We start from the raw sequence: 24,248 nt of genomic DNA, 5'->3' as shown, positions 1-24,248 counted from the left end.
TTTGAACAATCTTGGTAGAGGACCACTAGGTGGTGTCACATACCTAATATCAAAGCCCTATGCCCTGTGGATTTTAACAAGAAGATTAAAAAAAAAATCCTATATAAGTCAATATAAACCATGCGACCCCTGGGTCATATTTGTTCCTAGGGGGATAATTTGAACAATCTTAGTAGAGGACCACTAGCTGATGTTACATACAAAATATCAAAGCCCTAGACCCAGTGGTTTAAGACAAGAAGATTTTTAAAGGTTTTTCCTATACATGTCTATGTAAAACTTGAGACCCCTGGGGCGGGGCCATATTTGACCCTTGGGGGATAATTTGAACAATCTTGATAGAGGACTACTTATAATGTAACATACCAAATATCAAAGCCCTAGGCCCAGTGGTTTTCGACAAGAAGATTTTCAAAATTTTCCTTAATATAAATCTATGTAAACCATCTGACCCGCCCCCAAATGCCCCCCAAACCCCCCCCCCCTCCACCCCCCAACCAGGGCGAGGCCATATTTGACTCTAAAGTTCTGTATGGAATTCATTTCTTTGACTAATTTTCAATGAGGACCATACAAGGAACATTCCTGTGAAGTTTCATCAAAATTGGACTGGTGGTTTAGGCTGGGAGGTGTTAACGGACAACGGACGCCGGACAACCACTGACCACAAAAGGTGAGCTAAGAAAAAACAAACAAGTACGTTATTCACTCATGAGTTACTTTTTAGGTTGAGTGGTCGCAATTACTCCCATAACAATTTCTGGTCTGTATAACTTCTGGCCGCAGGAAATCTTTCGATTTGTTGATACACTGGTATAGGAGTAGAAAACATATTGTTGTGGTTTTCTTTTCTGGCGTTTGTCAAACATTCTCCCGAGTAATGTCCCTTCACGTAAGGTCAAATGCCGTGTACTCGTAAACGTACCGGTAAGAATGAACGATAGGTGGGCTGTTATCATTGTAAATTCTCTATTTTGACTTGAAGTAGTTTGCTTCACTATCCATATACAGTTTTCCCCATCACATGGTCTACCACAGTTACTGCAAGAAAAAAACTAGAGTAGTTCCGGAAAACAAGTGTTTCTCTGCAGTAAAAAATTAAATACAGTGAACATGTGAATCTATATTTCATCAATATTTTCCAGTTTTTCATTAGTATGTATAAAAAAGAATCATTGTTTCATTTAAGAGCAAACCACTAAATAAGATATATTATTTCGATTCTTACACATTGCCAAGGATTTTTAGGTAGAACACCCTTGACAACGTCCGTCAAATATGCCTTTTTCTTTGGTTTCTTTTTCAACGCACCGCTATGCCGTTTGACGTTATGACGTAATAACTGAGACGTCAGAACTTAAAATAACTCACAACTTTCAGCCTTCTTTAAGGAAAATGAATCAAGTCATCGTACAATGACGTATTGCTCTTCTTCGACCTGGATCGAAGCCCTCCCGCTTAGCTCAATAGGGAGAGCGCAGATCTACGGATCACAGGGTCGCGAGTTGGAAGTCCGGGCGGTGCGTATGTTCTCCGCGACGATTTGATAGAAAACATTGTGTGTGAAATCATTCGTCCACCACCTGTTATTCATGTAGGGAAGCTGGCAGTTTCTTGTGGAGAACACATTTGTACTTGTACAGAATGCAGCAACAATGGTTAGTTTAACTACCATCCGTTACATAACTGAACTAGTAAAGTGAAGCGGTGGTCTAGTGTTAGACAATGTGTTGGCCGCTCAATCCAGGGTTCGTGGGTTCAAGCCCCACTGGTGTCAGGAACATGACTTCTCATATGACACCAGTACTGATTTTTCATAGAAGCGGACTCGGGACGTGAACTGGTTCATTTATAAAGAGAAGCTGACAATAGCTTTTGAGATTACCCTACTTTGCATTTATTTAACGCTGGTTTTACAAACACCCCTTTATTACATAACTGAAATGTTGTTGAATAACGACGTTAAAAATAAACAAGAGCTGTCACCAGTGGTGACAAATGCCCCCGCAGCAGCTTGACCTTTAAGCTGGTGACCTTGACCTTTGACCTGGTGACCCCAAAGTCAGTATGGGTGATGTACTCAATAAGTACTATCAGCATGTGAAGTTTGAAGGTCCTAGGTTAAGTGGTTCGCGAGTAAAGTGCCTTCATGCAAAATATTAACGTTGGCCCCTGGGACCTTGACCTTTGACCTGGTGATCCCAATGTCAGTAGGAGTGGTGTACTCAATAAGTACTATCAGCAGGTGAAGTTTGAAGGTCCTGGATGCAGTGGTTTGCGAGTAAAGTGCCTTCATGCAAAAAGTTAACGTTGGCCCCTGTGACCTTGTCCTTTGACCTGGTGATCCCAAAGTCAGTAGGGATGGTATACTCAATAAGTATTATCAGCATTTGAAGTTTGAAGGTCCTGAGTGCAGTGGTTTGCGAGTAAAATGCCTTCATGCAAAAAATTAACGTTGGCCCCTGTGACCTTGACCTTTAACCTGGTGACCCCAAAGTCAGTAGGGGTAGTGTACTCAATAAGTATTATCAGAAAGTGAAGTTTGAAGGTCCTGGGTGAAGTGGTTCGCGAGTAAAATGCCTTCATGCAAAAAGTTAACGTTGGCCCCTGTGATCTTGACCTTTGATCTGGTGACCCCAAAGTCAGTAGGAGTGGTGTACTCAATAAGTACTATCAGCATGTGAAGTTTGAAGGTCCTGGGTGCAGTGGTTCGCGAGTAAAGTGCCTTCATGCAAAAAGTTAACGTTGTGACGAACGAACTAACGAACTAACGAACGAACGAACGGACGGACAGTTGAAAACTAATATGCCTCCCTTCGGGAGCATAAAAAATGAATATAAAAACAAACTGGAATGATTTCTGTTCTCTGTACTTTTATTAAAATGTTTGAAATATTATCAAATTATTTTTTAATTCATAACTAATTTAGTGATCAACAGTAAACAAATAGTAAATAATACACCCAAATGAGTGTCCTTTGAAATGGAAGTATAGTAGTCGCAACTTGACCGCGATGGTTGACCTTAGGCTGATTATTCATATCGATTATTTCATTGTATAAATAAGGGGTGCTTAGGGTGGCCGTGTATATTTATATAGAATGAGTTTGTATACGGCGTTTTACGTAGACACCTTTTCAATAATAGGTTGTGCCTCGTTATGTATTATAATACCAAGGTCAACCATCGGGGTCAAGTTGCGTCCACTATATGATGTACTGTAAAATGTTGTGTTACGTAAACAGTATCATAATTGTTGGTCACGGATGACTTATTAAAGTGTCGAGATAAATTCTTTACAGATGTGAACAGAAAATATTGTTTTCATATCTTGATTAAATATTATCACACCATTTATATACACATTTTCAAATGAAACCTGTAATTACACGTTATTTGGTTCAACAAGAAGTCGTATAAATAAGATGTTAACTTTTGTTTCTAAATGTTTTAAACAAAGTGCACGGTACCGTAAACTATATTTAGTTAGAGGCAAAAAATGCGTGTACACGTGTAATTATATACATGTATTTCTTGCATAACAGACGGGGATTTCTGGTATTTTTACCGGTGCTGGAAAACTCTATCTTACACCTTTCAACTTTCGTTCTGTAACTGACGTATGACGAACGACATATAGTACCAGATTTATGTACAGGTAGTAATTTATAGTTTTTTTCATGAAACGAAATAAAAAGACAATGTATTGATAGCTCCTCTTTATTCCTTTATGCAAGCGATGAAACAAAACCGGTACTAAACATTGCTATTTATCTTTGAAACGACATTTCGGTTTTCCTGTTTACAGACGTTGATTACCAGCGCTTTGTTTAAACACGCTGCTGTAGGAAAATAGATTTTAAAGGAAATGCGTTCGTTTGATTTTATATTCACTAATATTTCTTGAATTTGATATGCAAGAAAAAGATGATTTCACCAGCTGTAAGTGCAGATTGGAATATCCGGCTCTCGAGTAACTGTTTACGCGGTAACTCGTTACCGACTTTAACAGTTACTCTCGAGACCGGATAATCCCATCTGTACCAGCAACCAGTGAAATAATATTATAATATTGAATTATCTCGCGTATAACATCTATAGTCATCACATACACGTTTCATCTGAAAAAAAATTCTATTATCATTTCACACATATTCACAAAACACATTTAAATATTGAAAATATATATTCTGTGTATCACTTGTCGGTCAAAACATGAACTGAGAAAGTCTTAAAGATTTACACTACATGAATAAAACGGTGCATAATGCAAAATATTTCAAATATATACTTCTATAGCTACTCTAATACGTAAGAACCGATTGTTTTGTTATACTTTTCAATTAGAATTGTATGTGTTCCTGTGCTGAATGCACTAACAGTGAAGACTTTAACGTTTCCCTCACAGACAAAGACTACTGCTTTAAAGGGACACACCTCCCCAGCGACTAATGCTTTAAAGATACACACCTACCAAGAGACTAATGTTTTAAAGGGACACCCCCAGCGACTAATGCTTTAAAGGGACACACCTCTCGAGAAACCAATGTTTTAAAGGGACACACCTTCCAAGTGACTAATGCTTAAAGGGACGCACCTCCTCAGAGACTAATGCTTTAATGGGTCCGGCCTCTCCAGAGGCTAATGCTTCAGAGGGGCACGTCTCAAAAGAGACTAATTCTTTAACGGGACATATTTCTCTTTCAAATACGTGTCGCGAATCAAGTTTATTTCAATAGGTAGAGCATTAGACTTTCAATCAGGAGGTCAGTAGATTCGAATACTGGTGAATACCGGTGAGGCGTATGGTCGCCGTGATTTGAATACCGGATATGGCCAACACTTGACATGATTTGAATGCCGGTTAAAGTCTATATCCTTTTAAAGACTCATGACAATTTTTCAAGCAAATGTCTTACATAATAATTATGTTATATAACAATGTGAGCCAAAAGCGACAAAGTTGCTCAAAATAAATAAACATTCATTTTTTTTTGTACAAAAAAGAGAAACAGTTTATAAAAAATCCTAATTTATATAGTTTTATTACTTTAATAGGCACCTTGTCTGCTACTATCCTACTGTGTGTTAAAACATAGCTAATATAAAATAAAAGATTTAGTGAATTAATGTTAAGTCAGCAATTTATGTTATGTACAATAATGTCTAAACAACCATGTATTGCGGTACAGCAAATGTTAAAAAATATCCCATCCACTAATTACTGATTACAGTCAAGCTTGTTTAAAGGCAACCTATGAACAGAAAACACATGGTTTTAAAGACCACTTATTTAAGTTTCTAAATCAACATCAGTGGTGTGAACAGAGACCATATTTTAATGACCACTTACTTAATTTCCTAATTTAACACTTACTGTGTATTTTCACATGTGAATAAAAACGGCCTGCTTTTAAATCTCACTTGTTCAATTTCTGACTTCAACATGTACAGTGTATTTTTCACATGAGAGCAAAGACCACCTGGTTTTAAAAACAGCTCATTCAATTTTTATAATTCCGTCTGTCAACAGAGATCACAGGTTTTGAAAGGACCTCATATTTAATTTCCGAATTCATCATTTACGATTTATTTTTACATGTAAATAAAAATCACCTGCAAATAAAGACTACTTTTCATCACTTCTAAGTATGGTCTTTATATACAGGTTTGACTGTCTGTCTGTTCTACAACTCTCTACAATTTTGATATACTTTCCTTACTGCAGCCATCTGTATACTATAAAAAGTAATTATCTTAAAAACTCTAAAAACTTATGCCTGTAATATCACTTATTTGCTGAAATTCTATTAAATTGTCAACTTTATTTAACACATTATACAACGCTTAGTGTTCCGTACCAGTATAAAACAGATTTGCCATTTTCACTTTGAATACACAGATATGTTTCACTATTGTATTTTTCACTATAACTATATTTTCATTAATTAGCTAAAACACGCAGTCCCATAATGTGGCAAAACATAAAAAATCATTGTCCCATGGCAATTATACTCTTCTAAACAAAAACAATATATTAGAAACTAGTTACATGTATTTCTACGACTTTGACAAGCTTTCCTTATTTCAACCATCAGTACAACATAAGAAAATCATCAGTATAATAACAGTAATGATTTATACTGATGGATATTACTTCCTTGTTGAAAAATTAAATGAATATTTATCTTCATACTCCACATTGAACAACTCCTCCTGTTCTCTAACATACTGCCTTGCAGGTGTTTCCTCTCCTCTTCCTGCTTTCCCCCAGCGTATACTAGATTTACATTCCTCTCCATCTCGTGTTATACACATGTACCATGCTCTCACCTTAACAGGTAGCGGTATGAGAGGAAGACTATCAACAAACTGCCGCCATGTTGTCAAGCTCATTCTGACACTATTAAGATAAATGAACTCCATATTCTTCATCTCAGAGGGAAATTTCATTGTATTGTCAGTAAATGTAAAATCCAGTAAAGTAAGTACATGGAGCTGGTGCAATAATTGTAACAATGTGATCAATTTGTCAGTTACAGTACGAGCTGAAGACTCTATGTTTGATCTAAACATATCATACTCCAAATTAAGTTTTGTTAATTTGTGAGCTGTACTAATTTTTTCAAAAACTTTCACAACATTTGTACTGTTCAATGATTTGTAATAAAATATTTCTAGGTTGGAAGTGTTAACGCGAGTCAAATTGACAGATTTATCGTACTGCAGGTACTGTAGTTGTTGATGCTTGGATAAATCTACGTCGTGCGGTTTCCTGCAATCCCCGAACAAACTGGTCTCACTGTCTGTCTCACTGTCTGTACTGGTCTCACTGTCCGTATTGGTCTCAATGTACTGTAGTTGTTGATGCTTGGATAAATCTACGTCATGCTGCTTCCTGCAATCCCCGGACAAACTGGTCTCACTGTCTGTCTCACTGTCTGTACTGGTCTCACTGTCCGTTTTGGTCTCAATGTACTGTAGTTGTTGATGCTTGGATAAATCTACGTCATGCTGCTTCCTGCAATCCCCGGACAAACTGGTCTCACTGTCTCTACTGGGTTTACAACATGTATCGGAAATCGATATCTGTTCAAGACGACTGTTACCTGATAGGAAAGTGCAAAGTGAGGTAAAGTCTTCATGTGACGCAATGAAACCATCTATATGTAATGCGACAAGATGATTCATAACAGGTAGACGACGGACTATTGTTTTATACATAGGTTTTAAATTATCTTTTTGCTTAAAACGTACAAACAGTGATATCACTGTTGAAGTATTATGTTCAATTCCTTTACAGATACACCTGATATCTTCATCATCAATCTTATAGCTGCCTAAAAAAGTATCAATGTGAATTGTTTTAAGTCGCTGACATTCCGGTAAAATGCTAAATACTGCCTTTAGAGACACTTTCACTATACATGTATCAACTCTAAACGAGCGGACGCTGTCAGGAGGAATGTACTGCTTATCGATACAAGTACACAAATGATCGCACACTGACGTTTTCTCAGCGATGATGTCTCCTATATAAAAGTTAGACAGAATATTTGTGTTACATGCTTGGACCTCTTCTGTACAGTTTAAAACACATTTCTGAATATCTGATATAAAATTTTCATATCTATAATTATCATGTATTGTTCGCCTGTACTCTAGAACACGTTTGTCCCTTGTAACAATATCATATATATACTTTGAAATGGACGTTGCGATTCGAGGCTCTAGACCACATAGCATAATGAATACATTTGCTTGTTCCAATATTTCATCCAAAGTCGTGCAATTACTGAAAACCTTATTAATAAGTGGTGCACAACGACCAGAAAAATCTGGATTTTCCGAATCGGCCAATAATCCGGTATGAGCTTTTAACTTAATAACAATATACACCGCGGCCAAATATTCTTGTACTGACTTGTGAACAAAGGAAAGTAACGAACTGTCACTTGTGCTTGCAGACAAACTTGGACATCCATCTTCGGATAAGATTCCTAGTTTTAAGCAACTTGTTTTTACTTCATCCGATATTTCTAGCTCTTCAAAAACAGAATTTTCAAATGTCAAGGACGCCTCCTTTTCGTTTGTGAAAAGTGTCTCATACGCCAAGCGCGACAACTCATGAATGAGAAATTTGAACAATTTACATAACCTGTTACTCATAAGATATTGAGGGAGTTCAATATTTGGCGAACCCTTTGACATGTCCCTCATTTTTTTAAATAAACGTTCTTCTCCTATTTCATTTTTCTTCTTATCGTACCAGGAAAAGAACAGTTCAAGCATCGCCGAGTAAAGAGCACATCTTGATGATACTTGAAGTTTATCGTCAAACCACAGACAAATCAGCTGTAGCAGCATAATTGGTACTTCTGTCATACTGGCTATCGCTTTATTGTTTAGCTTTTCTTCGCAGACATTAGGACTTTTGTTTTCTGCAAACGATTCATTCAGTATTGGAACTGTTTTATCAATCATCTTTTTAACAGATGATCTATCAAACCCTTTAAGTTTTAATCTTTGTTCTATCTCCTGGTCAGTTATTCCCAGAGTTTCAATTTTCCATGGTCGTGACGTTGTTATGACGGTATAGTCCTTAGATGTATCACGTTCTGGAAGGCCTTCCGTCTGGAACTGATTGGATGTCACAGTTTTAGAAGACCATTCATCTAAACCATCAAGTACGATGACAATATTTCTTGATTCCTTCATTAAAATTTCGTTCAGAATTTCGCTTTTATATTGTTTTCCGAGCATTTCTTGAATACTGACAACATCTTTAAAGCGACGAAGAGAGATATAAAACAAGAACTCAAATTTTTTCATTTCCTTGATTCCGTCGAACTCATCTTCAACGGTCGGTTCTCCACTGTGTGCAATACACCAACAGTTTACCAAACTTTTACAAAAACTACTTTTCCCGGATCCAGCATCTCCAAGAACGTAAATCGATTTCATAGGGTTTCTGGCTTTTGTGAAGATATCTGACATAGACTGAATTTCGGTTTCCTTTGGTCTTCTGTTTTCATCTATCCTTTCAAGCGTTATTCGTGGTCTAACATACACCTCGTTGAAGTTACAATGTTTACGCTCTGGCTTCAATGGTATTGCCGACACTTGTAACAGAGACTGTCTGTAAAGGTTCACTAATTTTTTCTGAAAATCTAAACAGATATATATTTGATTATAGACACGAGTATAAAGTATTGATTATAGATATAGCGTTATGTTCAAAAATACAAAGTATAAGATAAAACGTCAATGCTACGCGGCTGGCGGCAACACAAAATTGATACAACGACAGTTAGTTTTGTTGCGATTTCGTATTGTCAGATGTCACTTCTTACTGATGCAACGTTGTGTCACATTGTCGTTATGGTGTTTCGCATTGACGTAATGTAGTTTTGTATTGTCTTGTCGCAATTACGTATTGTATTGACGTTAAGTCGTGTCATATTGTCTCGTCGCATTGTTATATTCCTTGTCATATTACCCTGAATGTGTGTTTATGTGAAGAAGTAATGCCCATTACAGAGAATTTTGCCATACTTCAGAAGCATCCATCAAGCCCGAATCTTACACAAAAATAAATACCCGAATTCACGGCAAATGATACGGGGAGAAACTATAAAATACGTGCAAATTCTTTATATGTTACGAACTATTTTTCTGTGTTGTCATGCAACCAGCTTCCGGCTAGACACATCACGTAAATCAAATAACAGACGGACAGGAAATAGACATTTGCCATTTGGATCCTGCACCCAATCAATAATGGAATCGGCGCAAACAATCACAACACTACGATGGTGAAAAGTCGAACCAACGAAACTACGATCATGGTGAAAAGTAAATATTAATTTGTACTTTCAAAATCGTACTTTTGACATTTCATCATCGTGGTGTCGTTGTTTCAACTTTTCCCCATCGTTGTTTCGTTGTTTTGATATTTCCCCCATCGTTATTGTCATATTCCGCCATCATGCTTTCGACCATTCATCATCGTACTTTCGACTTTTCATCGTCATAGTATCAAGTTTTCACCATCATACTTTTTACTTTTCACCATCGTACTTTCGACTTTTCGCCATCGTAGATTCAATTTTGAACTTGAAACGAATGATGGCAAAACTTCAATACAACGATGGTGAAAAGCTGAGTAACGAAACCACGATGGTGAAAAAGCCGAAAATACGATGATGAATTTCGACTTTATACTATCCTCGTTTCGAGTTTTAACCATCGTAGTTATGGTTTTACATCATCAAAAGTTCTACTTTACATCATCTTAATTTCATAACTTTGACCTTTTAACAACGCAGTATCGTTGTTTCATTGTTTTAATTTCACAGTATACGGCGATGGCGCTATCGGGACACCGTAGTTTTCTTTCAATGTTTTCTATGTGATAACATTTAAGATGATTATAAAGTGGCGTTGACGTACTACTTTGCTGAAAGTAGGAATGACAAAATAATGTGAAAGAGATTGATTCGTGATGTCACAATCGGAACTGACGATGTTTTGCAGTTCAATAGCAGGCGTCATCCGATTGATTAATGATTTATTATAATACTTATCATTAATCTACTTACTCCGGTTGATTAGAAAATGATTATCTTTAAATTTGTTAAAAATATTTTTTGAACGAAAACGATGTATGCTTAAATGCCAGAAATCCTTGTTTGATTACAATTTCAAAAGTAATCAAATTTAAAGCTTCCTATTACCACCACCAAAATATTGTAGAATGATATACAATGTAAATCATGTTTTATATCTAAAGGTAACGTCAACGTTGATCTTAAATTAATTCCATCTGCTACTCTACTTTTCCCAGTTGTAATGAAAGAAATTACCATGTTTTACATCATATTCTCAAGAAACGTATGCAATTAATCTCTAAATTTTTATTTGCTAATAAAAGAACTCATAAGTGTGTAAATGACGTCATAAACACACTAAGATGGCTGCCTTCATGATTTGCCATTTTCCTACATTTCAAACTGCCATACCTTTTTCAACAGTGGTCTGATTTTTAAGATTATTTTCAGCGTCAAGAAAGGCTTGAGATTTGCTTTCATATCTATGCAACTTATTATCTGGCATTCCCTGTCCATTAAAGAGAAACATAGGATAGAATTGTCATGATAGGATGCAATAAATGCCTGATCTGCGCTGCTGTAATTACTATAAATTACGCATCATGAATAAATGCTCGTGTATGCTGTTACATTTGAAAAGCAATATTCAGTATTATTATATTTTGATGCACTTTTACCCAATCTGGAGATCGCTTATTTCAAACCACTTGCTCCTCATCGATGTGGTTCGATTCTCACTTTGTATAATCATGTAAGGAAGCCATCCAGCTGCCTAAGGGAATGACGGTAATCTACCAAGGTCCATGATTTTGATATAATAATGGCTGTATGAGGCACCATGGGTCTTCCTCCACCATGAAAGCTAGTATGTCGCCAAATCACCTATAACTATGTCGGTGAGACGTTAAACTCAACAAAACAAAACAAAAATACCTAATTTAGACTTTTCGTAATTAGATCGACACAGGTCCTTTTGCACGGAGTCGTCTGCCTTGAGTCTTTCCATATCCTTAAAAAATCAATATTGTTGATAAGTTTTATATACATATACGAAAAAAGTATAAACTTGCAAGTTTCTATACACATAAGCTTGATATTTTATCTATACAGTATCAAACGTTTAGCATCTCTAGTCAAAGACCCCCTACATATAATGTATAAACGGTCAAGTATATCTAGGCCAATATCCCATAAAATATCAAACCTTTACGATATTCAGGCTGTGACTCGCCGGCTGTGATCCTTTATTAAGTATTGCATTTTTTCTGTATCTTTAGGTCAAAATCTCTAACAATCTCCTTTATTCAAAGTAATCACATGATAATATCATACCAGAGATGTACGTCTTGAATAATAACAAAATAGAAAAAGTGGAAACTCCACAGGTCGCTCAACACAACAAAAACGAAAATTATGCAGTCTCGATTTGATTGAGCGCACGTTGCTGAATAAATATATATTTTTGTTAAATAGTGGAATAGAATCGACAGTGGGGCGGCAACTCGCAAACACGAAAACAGTGGTTTATCGTGCTGTCGTGTTGTCGTTTTTGCACTGGCACTGGCACGTCAGCACGATATTGCAGAAACAAGCTTCCATATATTTACTGAAAAATATATAAGGTGTTCAGATTGGGCCATCGCACTGTCGTACTGTCGATCCCCGAAGAGGTACGGTCTTTATTACGGTAACAATATGCGACAGCATAACGAAACGATGCGCTAGCACGATAACACGATGCGAGTGAACGACATGATAACACGATGCAATAGCATGCCGTAAAAAGTACGTTATCGCATCCATCCTATTTGCATGCTGTCGTTATCTTGTTATCGTGGTGTCATGATCGATAATGCGACATAAAAATTGCGCAATAAAATTGTGTTAAGATCGACAGTACCAAGGCACCACATTACTATCGTGTTATGGTCTGCAGTTAGACATGCGCAAAGGGGAATGCAAAATGGTCCAATATTATTTTTCCCACGGTTATACTTTAATGAAACAGCAACCTTTGTATTTTTTAAAATTCTCTTATACATTTATTTTAATAATGGAAAATAATTATACATATGAAGACATTTTGACCATTGAACAGATCGAGCATACATTATATCCTTAAAAGTCCTTAAGACAAAATCGACTTTTGCTGAACCGTTTACCTAAATCAACTACCCTGAAATCCCGAAAATAAGCCGGTTTCGAAAATAAGCCGGTCCCGAAAATAAGCCACCATTTCACTACAGGCTAAAAGGGACCGTAAATTAGCCACACTCAAAAAATAAGCCGTACAATATTTTTGTATCAGTATTTGTCAGGACACCATAATTATAAGATAGCAAAAGTTACATAGCATACGCATACGTATACATGGCAGATTTATTTCCAAATGTAATAGCAATAAAACATACTTTGGAATAAAAACAACCTTAAAACAATGCAAGTTGTGTTGATTTTTAAAACCCTGAACAGACTGAAACTTTAAAAGCAATACAATTCCTGTCTCAATCACTGTTCTGTCACGTCCGTTCTGTTAATTAAAATGACCGGTCTTTATAACACAATGCAGTGTTTATCACGTATTGTGTAAGTTATTCATACTTGTTGGGTGATTAAACGTGTATGTAAAATGTTTGTTAGGCCAGACAAAAGTTTTAAATGGGTAATTATCTGTTAGCATCGGATTGTTTTCAATAGGAAATTGTAACAAATTGTCACAAAACAGACATGTCAGAAGTATAAGAATTTACCGACGTCGATGTTTTTACTAAAATGCAAAAATATGACATCCGTTTCTTCAGAATTTCGGTATTCGAAAATACACCGGTTTTTAAACCGTTACTGGATATATGTACTCAAAAGTTCGCCGGACTCAAGAATAAGCCACCAAGTCCTTACGAAAAATTAAAATAAATGTAAAATAAACGCGGCTTATTTTCGGTATTTCAGGGTATGCCATTGTTACTGCGCAGTCAAACTGAAAGCGATAATACGATATTAACGTTGTACTGTCGACCACGGCACAACAATGCGATAACACAAAAACACGATGTGAAGGTACGACAATACGATGCAACAATACGATGCGGAAACGCGATATTAATGTCGTGTTGTCGTATCGTGTTGTCGAGTTATCACATCCTGTTATCGTGCTCGTGCATCGTGTTGTCGTAGTTTCGCACGTACGATGACCCTACTGGAAACCGATAAGTGTAAAATCGAGATATATTTCACCAAGTGATCGCCAGATCAATATTTTCACGAATGGCACAGCAACGAGTGAAAGTGTTCGCGAGTGCTACATGTAAAAAAAAAACAAATTTCATTTTTAACCTGTATTTGCAATGGTTTAACAAAATTATACCAATTATACCCAAGCGCATAACGTCATTATACTATAATATTATTATGACATAATATCTATTTTGATAAAATGTTATTAATACGTAGCCCTGTGAAATTTATGATGAAAACAGATGTTAGTGAATTGTTCTATGAGATTTTTAGATTTTATTACATGTGAATACGTATCATTATGCTGGTCTACATTACACAGTTATTGCCCTTAAACTGATCGCTATGAGGACTTATTGACCTGTGAACTTCATATTGAACGAACCTTTAAAGCAACAACTGCATAAATATATAAATTTAGCAAATCGAAGGTTACTCCATTGCACTGGTTGATAATTTTTCCTTTGTCACAGTCTTAAATTTGTATTCGACTTCATAATTCATTTCGACACGATGTTATGACGTCACTGTCGTACATTTGTATATCAATATACATGTGTCTTTGGAATCTGCTTCGAGTCAGTATGACTTTTTACTTTTTTACTTTTTTCCGTGCATTCAAGTGTAGTTCCATAGCAGTGAGGAAAAAAATGGCATTTTTACTGCTTGAATGCCAAAACCCTCAACTGATTATTCAAAGTGAAGTTTCGTTTTTAATGAAGCCGTTACCCGAAATCAAGAATGTACAAGCCAACTTTTGAATAACTGAATTTAAAAGCAGAAAGCATCCGAAAGTAAAAGTACCAAGAAGTACTAATGAAGAAGTACTAAGAAGTAGATCTACGTAGCAGTACTAAGTATATTATTGTATACCATAACAACATAAAAAATTAAGCGTATACATACCTTCGCTTGTTCAGAAATGAGAGATTCCAGTGCAGAAAATTTCCTTTTAAGATCCTCACAGTCCTCCTTAGTAGCTAGACCTTCTGTTGATTTTCTTACATTCTCCATTTCTTCTCTGATATCTCCAAGAACTTTCTCCATATTTTCGGTGGTTATAATGAACTTTTCATTTCTCAGCTGTTAATACACAATATAATATAATTGTATATCGCTCAGAACAGTTTTTGAAATATTTTATGACAAAGAAAGTTCTGCCGACGACGGGTTACCGATACACGTCAAACCAACGCAATTATATGTCACGTGGCAGTTTGTTTAAGTTAATTGATGGCGGAGTGTTATTTCATGCAGGAGTGGGAGCCAGGACAGAACAAACGACCTTCCATAAGCCATGGACGGCTTGCGTACATGACAGAATTCTACAACGTTAGCGGGGTTTCCAGCCCACAGCGATGAGGTGAAAGATATTGAATTATATTAGTAACGCTAATCTTGATCGTGACTTTGACCATACATGCCTAACATGAAATACAACCTTTTAGCGTTTCTAAGACTATCTATATGCAAAGTTTCATTTCTAAGATTAAAGAGTTAGGACACATTTTAGTAATTTCAGTCAAAGTGACAATGACCTTGAATATACTGGTCCGACGTGAAATTCCAACCTTAGACTGACTAAAAAAGCCTTATAGCCCAGGGCTAATTTCAATATCTCAGTCGGGGGAAAACCGTCGGACTATTTTATAAACTGATAGTGGACTGCCTACATCAGACCGATGTTGGTAGTTTATCAGTTAAGTACATTCTACAAAGATCGGACAGCAAACAAATACAAATCCTTAGTTTTACAATGTTATTTTTTTGTTTTTCAGAACTGAAAATTTATTGGTTCGATATTGTCGTGATATATACCTAAGTATTGTGAACGTTTATATTATACTTGAATAGTTCAACAATTAAGACATTGTGATATTTCTATTAAGGACAGACAAATGATGCAAAAATAAATAACAAATTAATATAAATTAGAGATCAGATGTTTAGTGATTCAGCTTGTATACACTTACCTTCATCAAATTTAGGTCGGCAACATATAATTTCTTATGTTTTTAGTTGTTGTAATTTCAAATGCGAATGTAGATTTCAGATTATGTTTATTTTTATCCATTTAGTAATTATACGAGTAAAGGCTACCTGATTTTTTTTTCAAAAAGTTCAAACAGTTACAGAATTAATTGTACCAACCTCTTCAAGTCTCTTTACAGCGTCCTGAGCATCATTTCTGTTTATCAGTTCTTTCCCATCTTGAAGCACAGCAATCATATCATCTATGTAAGTATTTGCATCTGCCTTTTCCAGTTCCATGGTGCTCGAGTGAAATATCTCGTTCCTGTATTGTCTCACCTGTTTCATTAATTAAACAAATATATATTTATCACTCAGTTTTTGATGTGGTAAACTACTTCAAAAGACGAAGAAAACCAGAGCTGTACAGTCTATACAATGCGACTTTCCTCGTCAAATATTGAGTCACGATATAACAGACATGCGGGATAATTTGCTAGCATCTTACCGTTTATACAAAAAGTAATAAAAGCAGTAACATGGATCTACAAGGGCAGAGATTCGTATACTGCTCGTTACAATTAGTTACGATGTTCTAAAGGGCGTCCGGTCGAAAGGTTCAAATACCATGAAATTAATTCGTGTACGTGTAGTTAAATTTAGGATTTGTATTAATTTCTTGTAGGTATTACCTCAAAACATTGTATTTGTGTAACCTAAACAGCGAATAAATGCATTTTCTTGATACATTTACATATTACATGTGTGTCTAGGCCATGTCAGATTTACGCTAAATTAATATTTCATATTTTCAAATAATAAACAAAACATAAGAACAAAGTATTGGTATTTAACAAATGCTGATTCGAAGAATGTCCATTTTTGCCGGAGATGCTAATAATCAAATGGTCTCGAAAAAGCATCTATCAGCACGTTTAGTTATCTCATTATCCAGTGGAAAATTAAACATTTGATTGAATTATGTATCTAGGTAACCAATAGTGTACTAGCAAACTAGCAAACCGAAGAATTCCTGACGAATGAAAGAATCATTTTAACCTATTATTATTGACTTTTCTATGGATAAGTTTCATATAAAAGAAAGACTTTCAACATGTTCAATAAAGTTAATAAAAAGAATAAAATATCATAATTTAAAAGTAGATGACAACAGTAATACACATTTACAAACTATTTATACTATACTCAGTTATTGATACGAATACTGTTTAGGGTATACTCTTCCAGAGTGAGGCGATCACTGAAAAAGATGATGCTGTATCGGCCGAATCCGATGACTTTTCTCTTGGAACTTGTTTAATTATGACATAGCTATGTGTGACTTTGAGCAAAATCTTTGATAGTTACAGTTACATTTGCTACTAGAGACAACCGGAGGCCTAAATGGAAATACAAGGAAACATATTTGTTACAATGCAAGTATAAAAATTTCGTACTTACAACTTGTTTGTGTATCTAAGCAGCTATGCAAAGTTTTATTTGATATAAGCAGAAGCGAAATAATTGTATTATGTACAAATTTACCTTTGAAAATATATTAGCTCCAGCTAAATTACACTGAATGTGATTGTGAAAATATTTGTTGTTGATAATCACATGCAGTAATCCCGTGCAGTCAATGTCGGCTGCTGATGTCTTCTGATCATATCCAGGGGCGTTGATGAAACTTTTAGCTATACTCCACGGATCTTTTATCCACTGCTGAATTTGGGTGTTTTTCCAATAAGGAGCTGGTGGTGTGGACGCATGGTTAGTTATAATGCTGTCATAGATGGCGCCACATACGTTGCTTGGACAAGCAATTTTACCCTTCGTATAGCAGCAGTTACAGTTAGCTTGACCTAATGGACATTGTTTGTTTCCTATTTTTACATGGTCAGGTTTAAGAGTTCTCAGAGCACACTGACCACATGTCACAGTCGACAGATTCTTTGTCTGTTTAATATTGTCTAAGATGTCTTTATGCTGTTGTTTGGCAACGTCGTCACAAAAAGGCGCAAGTCCTTCTTTTAAGTATCCTAAGCCAAGACCGGCTTTCACCCATTGTCTGTACTTTTCCTTCTCTAGTTGAAGTTGATGGGCCATCCCGATGATGGATGGCAACCTGAAATAACAGGTAATGTTCTTTTTATTATGAAAGTAACAAATATCAAATTCTTAAGGTAAATCTTTGGCGCAACGACTTCTTTGTGATAGCTAAATTATGTTACACAGATGCAGACAACAAACGTGAAAAAAAATATATATATTCGCGTTTTTGTGAGGATTTTTGGAAGTAATAGGCTGAAAGATAAAGTTATCCTATTCGCCTAAAATGGTTATCAACCTGTGATGCATTTCGCAGACCTCCTCTGTCCCTGTTTTATGATCGTCAACTACGCTCAGTACGTGTTATATGCTAAAAAGGCTGGCTAAAGTTGGCAGGGCGGAGGAGGGCTGAGAGAAGGGGGTTTTCCTCAAAAGTCTTTGAGAAAGACAGTACTTCCAATGATGATACATAAGATCCATGCAAGAGAGAGGCAGTAAAGCGAAATCATTTGACAGACCTGAATTAGATACATACAAGAATGCTTGTGAACAATTTCAGAGTGAGCGGTTTATGATCAAAAGTCGTTTAAAGTGGTTTCTTGTCTTTCGCCCTGGCCGCCTCTGGGTGGAGTCAGACTAATCCATTTGAGCGGTCATAAAAAGGTGTAGCAGGCCAATCTAAGTGAATATTGAAAAATAAATGTTCGTCATAAGAATTTCATATAAATACATTTCATTTCTGTTGGCTTCTGTTTACACACAAGCGGAACCTTGTGAACAAAGTTAAGAAAGTTCCACCAAAGAATGCTAATGACAAAGGTCGTTGACGATCGACAATGATGTTGATGATATACAATAGTTTTATTTAATGTATATTTGGATATTTTGGTATGAAATACAAGGTTGTGTTTTACGTATATATTGAGGCTAAAAATACAAACACAAATGAATATTTTTGAACGATTTTGTACACATAACAACTTCTTTGACGCTATATATCTTTATCATCCACAACATATTTCGATGCATGGCCAACATTCCAATACATTGACCAGTAGTTTCGGCAAAAGTAGTCTCCCTTGAATATACACGGATCGACGACCCGATAACGTTTATCGATAAACAGTTTTACTATAGATTTGTATAGGAAAATATATTTCAAACATTATAAAAACGTATTTTTATCGTTATTTAACAAAATTTTATAACCTCGTGAAGTAATCTTCATTTTTTGCCCTTTATTTCAATATATTTTTTATCGATGTGATACAAAAACGTATTGCTTCCATTTTTGTTTGAAGTTGATGACTATGGTTTTCATGTATTTCTATATAGAAATTTTGAAAAGATCGGTTATGTCAGGTTTTTAAAGGCTATAAAAACATTTTCTATCAAAATGACATTATTTTATAACCTCGTGAAGTATTCTCCATTGTCTGAACATTGTCTGGGTATTTTTATTTTAAAATTGAATAATGACAAATTGCTTCCATTTTAATTTGAAAATGAACTAATCGATTTTCACAAATATTTACTTGACGGTACGACGGCACAAAAGGCAATGCTTATCAATGTGTTGCTTATCTGTTCGGGCATTTTATTTATTTATTTATTTATCTATCTATTTATTATGATTAAAAGTAAAACTTTTTTGAATTGGCAAACTTTAAGTCACATCTTTAATTGGAAAATAAATTGGTCTTAAAAAGTCCGCATTAAATTAAAAAGGCAATTAGAATTAATTCTATGTAATTGCTTTACAAACTGTGTGCCGGTATAATTTTTGACGGTATTACAATAAAATGTTCAATAATTGAAACATTGCGCGAAAATTTTGTTATATATGGGCCTAAAATATTACATACAACCACAGAAGTATAAAATATATTTATTCTATAGCTCTTTGATACAACTATGGCTTCTTTACGTTCACTTATCACTGTGTGAACGTAAAAGTATAAATTACAAATTAATGAATGATGGTCATATTAACTATGGTGATAATTTGATTTATTTACCCGTGCGTGCATTTCAGTAGAAGATGAACACTTTACGAAACTTATTATTCAAGCTGAAAAAAAAAACAACAAAAAAAAAAAACAAGTATATATTTATCAAATACAATAATCACTTTCACCGGTATATGACCTTTCTCATTATCATGATATTGGCAGAAATCTTTTTATGAAAACAAAGACATTTTTATAACTATATTATTATTCTGCATTCCATAAAGGAAAATTAATTTCTACTCCACAAATCTCCATGGTCCATGGGGACCTCTGTTGTGCAAAATTGCCCATCAATTAGCGACTATTACATAATCGCTGATAAGCAGCAGATAAGACGGGGGGTTTAGATTGGTTTATCGTGTAGGACACCTCTTCACAAATGTTTTATGGTCTTACTGCGAATATTGTGAAACAGTGAAGTTTTATTGTAATACAATAATTTTAATAGCAAATAGATACTTTAGGTTAATTGTAAAATGTAAGATAGTATGTGTTTTAGACAATTATAAAATGTGTTGTTTTTGTTTTTTTTAACAAATGTATGTATAATATAAATGTGCACAAAGATGACTCAAATGAAATGTTGAACTTATATAGTAGTGGATCTAGGCATTTAAAAAACACACATGACACTAGAAATTGCCAAAATTTATATATGTGTTTAATTCAGTTTAGGTTGTATTGTCCAGCTGTTCGAAACTATTCTGAAACAAACTGCTTAACCGTCACCTAAATTTCATTTATAATTTTCTACACCCATCTAAAATTTTATGCAAAAAAGTATAATAAGTAAAAAAAAAATACATCTATGATCAATTTGCCGATAGATAATTTAATAAATAAATAAATATCTGTTTTATAAAAAGATATATATGGCAGAACATCACTACTTTATGTCTCAGTTGATGATTTTTATTACAGACGTATTTTGGGGGTAATTAGCATAGCCTGAGGTGTTTATCTTGTCTCCATCCGGTGTATTCGCAAAGGTCCATAAAACATCACGCGTAAAACACTTACAGTCAATATGCAGTAATTGTCAAAATCGAAATTTTCAGGGCGATAAATTAAAAAAAAAAAAAAAATAACTCGAGAACATAATTTTACAACATTACGCTTCACAGCAAAAAGGGGAAAAGCTTTCAAAAGGGAATTGAAAGAAAAGGAATTGTTTTGTGTGATGTTTTATGTATATCCTTTACCACTGAAAAGTGGCATTTTTTATTTTTATATTTTCGGTCCATGCATTCAACGAAACTTATAACTTCACTCAGCATATACATGACAGAAAATACACATTACATACGGATGATAAACAAGTATTTTTACTGTAAAATCGTACATTTTACTTATTGTTTAATATAATATAATTATTTATAACTCATGGAACAATGTCGGTATCTAGCAAAGTCCATAAAATACAATTAATTACAGTAGCTTAAAGATGTGTTATATTCTGCTTTAATTTGCATACTTCAATAATTCTATTTAACCAAAATGCGTTGCTCAAAAATGTAGAGTCGAGTTTTCACCTACAAATGCCAAACAGCAGTTTACCGATTCAAACAATGTATCTTGAAGTCAAGTATAGAGTCACAAATTATAATGAACAACATCCGATACACTTTATATATGGTTTATATTTCGTTTAAAAGATATCAGTTTGTCGATGTGTTATAACGATCCTTTTCAACGTTACAAGGACTGACTAAGACGTAGGTGATCAAATTTGAACACATAAACGCTTATCCATAGGCAAGACGAAAATAAATAAAATCACTGAATGATCGCATTTACATTTTAAGCAGATAGCAACATAGTTGCATCCTTTGTCAAAACATAGTTTCATATTTGTTAAACCACTCAAAACACATTCCGAGGCAATCATCATCTTCATCTTCATCATCATCATCATCATCATCATTATCATCATCATCATCATCAATAATGTTCAGACCAATGCGCTATTGTAAACAGAACTGTGTGACAAATATATGATAGTTACTTCCGTATCATCTACGTCAGAATTCGATGAAATACAGATAATTGGAAGGAATGAATCTTTCCGGCCCGATAGCGTCTAGACTGAAACTGATTCACACAAAGTATAAACGGAAATCCAATTTGAAGTGTTAATTGTGTGTAGGTAAGCGATAACACATGTTGTTGTCAAACAGTTTAAATTTAAGGGGCTTTGAATGATATGTCAATGAGGCAGAACTCTGACACTTAAAGAAACTGTTTGTTTGGCTACTTCACCAAGTGTTCGCAGTGTCCTAAGTGAACAGTAACGGATGTAGGTCATTTGAACAGTTTTGATAAGTTAAATACGTTGGCAATATCATGCACTTACACATACAAGCGTTACAAAACAAGACAATATCTCACTAAAACAATATCTCAGTTTAATGTAAAAACAATGTTCACAATATTCAAGTGTTTTTGCTGAGAAAGGGCATGCCAAGAGAATGAGAAACAAGACTCAGTAAGTCATAAAATGTACAAATGTGAAACAGCTAAATTTGCTTCAAAAATAAAACTTGATTTTCTCAGCATATATATGGGGTGTGAGACATACACATAAATCGAAAATGAGATCTTAACAGTAAACTATGGAATCATGTTAGTGCCATCGCAGCATCTAGTTAACTGATACAACTAGCTGTAATGCAGTCATGTATAATCGAAGCAAACTTATTACCCCGGTTGTGCTTTATTTTTAATTCTAGCATAAAACTGCTGTTCTTGTCACTTTTCGGGGGCGTTTTTACAGGGAAGAAAAAGTATGTTAACATAGAGATTCTCGCGCTAACCTGCTGTTAAAACACTTTTTATATGCGCGTTTCGTGGCAAAGCGTATACGCAATACAGCCACGAAACGGATATTTAAAAAAGAAATGAAACGTGAAAAAATGTGACATGAAACATCAACGCAGAAATTCTCGCATATTTCATTGATATTTATTGACGTTGCTGCAAAATGATCAATTTTGTACTTTTTAATTGAGAGGGTGGTGGAGTGACAGGGAGGCACTTTTACCCTTACCCGTGTGACTGTCCGTGATTTTGTCATCTATATCTCAAAATGTATTTGACACATAGACATCAAACCTCACAGGATTGATATCCAGCACGGGAAGTTGTGCACAAGCGTTTTTTAAATTTTGATCTAACAGAAGCAGACCGGAGTTATGGTCCTTGACATAGACAAAAAATATACATAAAAGAGCCTAAGTTTGTGTCGCATGTATTTGAAAAGTATTTGACCCAGTACTATGAAACATTACAGGAATATTATTCAACATGTGAAGTTGTGGGTTTTGTGAGATATCACTCAGCCGGACCAGAGTTATGACCCTTGACTTACTCATAGATATGCATAAACAGTTATAAAAATGCTGTCGCACTTATCTCAAAAACTTATGGACGTAGGATAATGAAACATCATAGGAATATTATTCAGCAACTGAAGTTGTGCATCTGGGATTTTGTTCTGGATTTTTCAGTCAGAACAGAGCTATGGGCCTTGATTGTCATAGTTACGCATAAATGGGATAAAAGTTTGTGTCGTATGTATCTAAAAATGAATTTGAATTAAAGTCATTAACCATTAAGGGATTGTTAAATAGCAATTGAAGTTCCTCACCCAATGTTTTATTTGGGATTTCAGAGTTATGGCCCCTGACTCAGTCAAAAATAAATGTCTGTGTCCCATGTATCTAAAAATATACTTGACATAGAGTCAAGAAATATTAGAGGACTGTTTTATAACATTATGAAGTGGTGCACCTGGTGTTTTCTTCGGTATTTCTCTAGGCTAAAGTTATGGTCCTTCTCTTATTGAAGAGTACACATAAAGTTCTTAAAATTTTGTGATACAAACAATTTTAAAAATGTGTCACCTAAAGTCATGAAACTATGTACAGTGACAGGAGTACGGGGCACCTGTGTCCTATGGACACACATCTAGTTAATTATTCGTATTTTCTATCAATTAAAACAGATCTTACTTTTTCACATTTATTAATAAATCTTGCTATGACATAATTTATTCATATTGTTATATTTTGTAATTCAGATTACAGGTAAAGTATATGTCCTTCTTTGTTTATATAAAGAATATTGAAAAATAAATCAATTTTAAATCCCATATATTGGTAATACATTGCACAAAAATAATCATAGAATGCCCACATAGACTTTACATAGCAACTTAACAGAAAAAAAACTATGACTATTAGAAATGACTCCACCCATCACACAATGTTTCTTTTTTTTTTTTTTGGCTATTTACTACAAAAACTTTGCCTTTGTTTAAAACATACGTTCATTTTATTCCTACAACATCCCAAAACGGAAATAGGTATTCTCG

General features: G+C 34.9%; 1 protein-coding gene across 2 annotated transcripts in view; it reads right to left on the bottom strand.

Moving 5' to 3' along the window:
• Positions 1-2,857: 2,857 nt before the first annotated feature.
• LOC123566720 (uncharacterized) overlaps positions 2,858-24,248 on the bottom strand; it is a 45,058-nt gene continuing 23,667 nt past the window's right edge. For both annotated transcript variants that reach the window (XM_053549611.1, XM_053549610.1), the window contains exons 2-6: positions 17,361-17,940; positions 15,996-16,154; positions 14,751-14,927; positions 11,544-11,619; positions 2,858-9,170 (exon numbers count right to left, since the gene is read on the bottom strand). In XM_053549611.1, the coding sequence (XP_053405586.1) occupies positions 6,154-9,170; positions 11,544-11,619; positions 14,751-14,927; positions 15,996-16,154; positions 17,361-17,921 (3,990 nt within the window). In that variant the 5' untranslated portion in view covers positions 17,922-17,940 and the 3' untranslated portion in view covers positions 2,858-6,153. The remainder of the gene's footprint in view (positions 9,171-11,543; positions 11,620-14,750; positions 14,928-15,995; positions 16,155-17,360; positions 17,941-24,248) is intronic.

Source organism: Mercenaria mercenaria, chromosome 8 (assembly GCF_021730395.1).
Source record: "Mercenaria mercenaria strain notata chromosome 8, MADL_Memer_1, whole genome shotgun sequence".
Classification (NCBI taxonomy): domain Eukaryota; kingdom Metazoa; phylum Mollusca; class Bivalvia; order Venerida; family Veneridae; genus Mercenaria; species Mercenaria mercenaria.
Note: the sequence above shows the minus strand (reverse complement) of the source record. Positions and strands in the feature narration are given on the sequence as shown.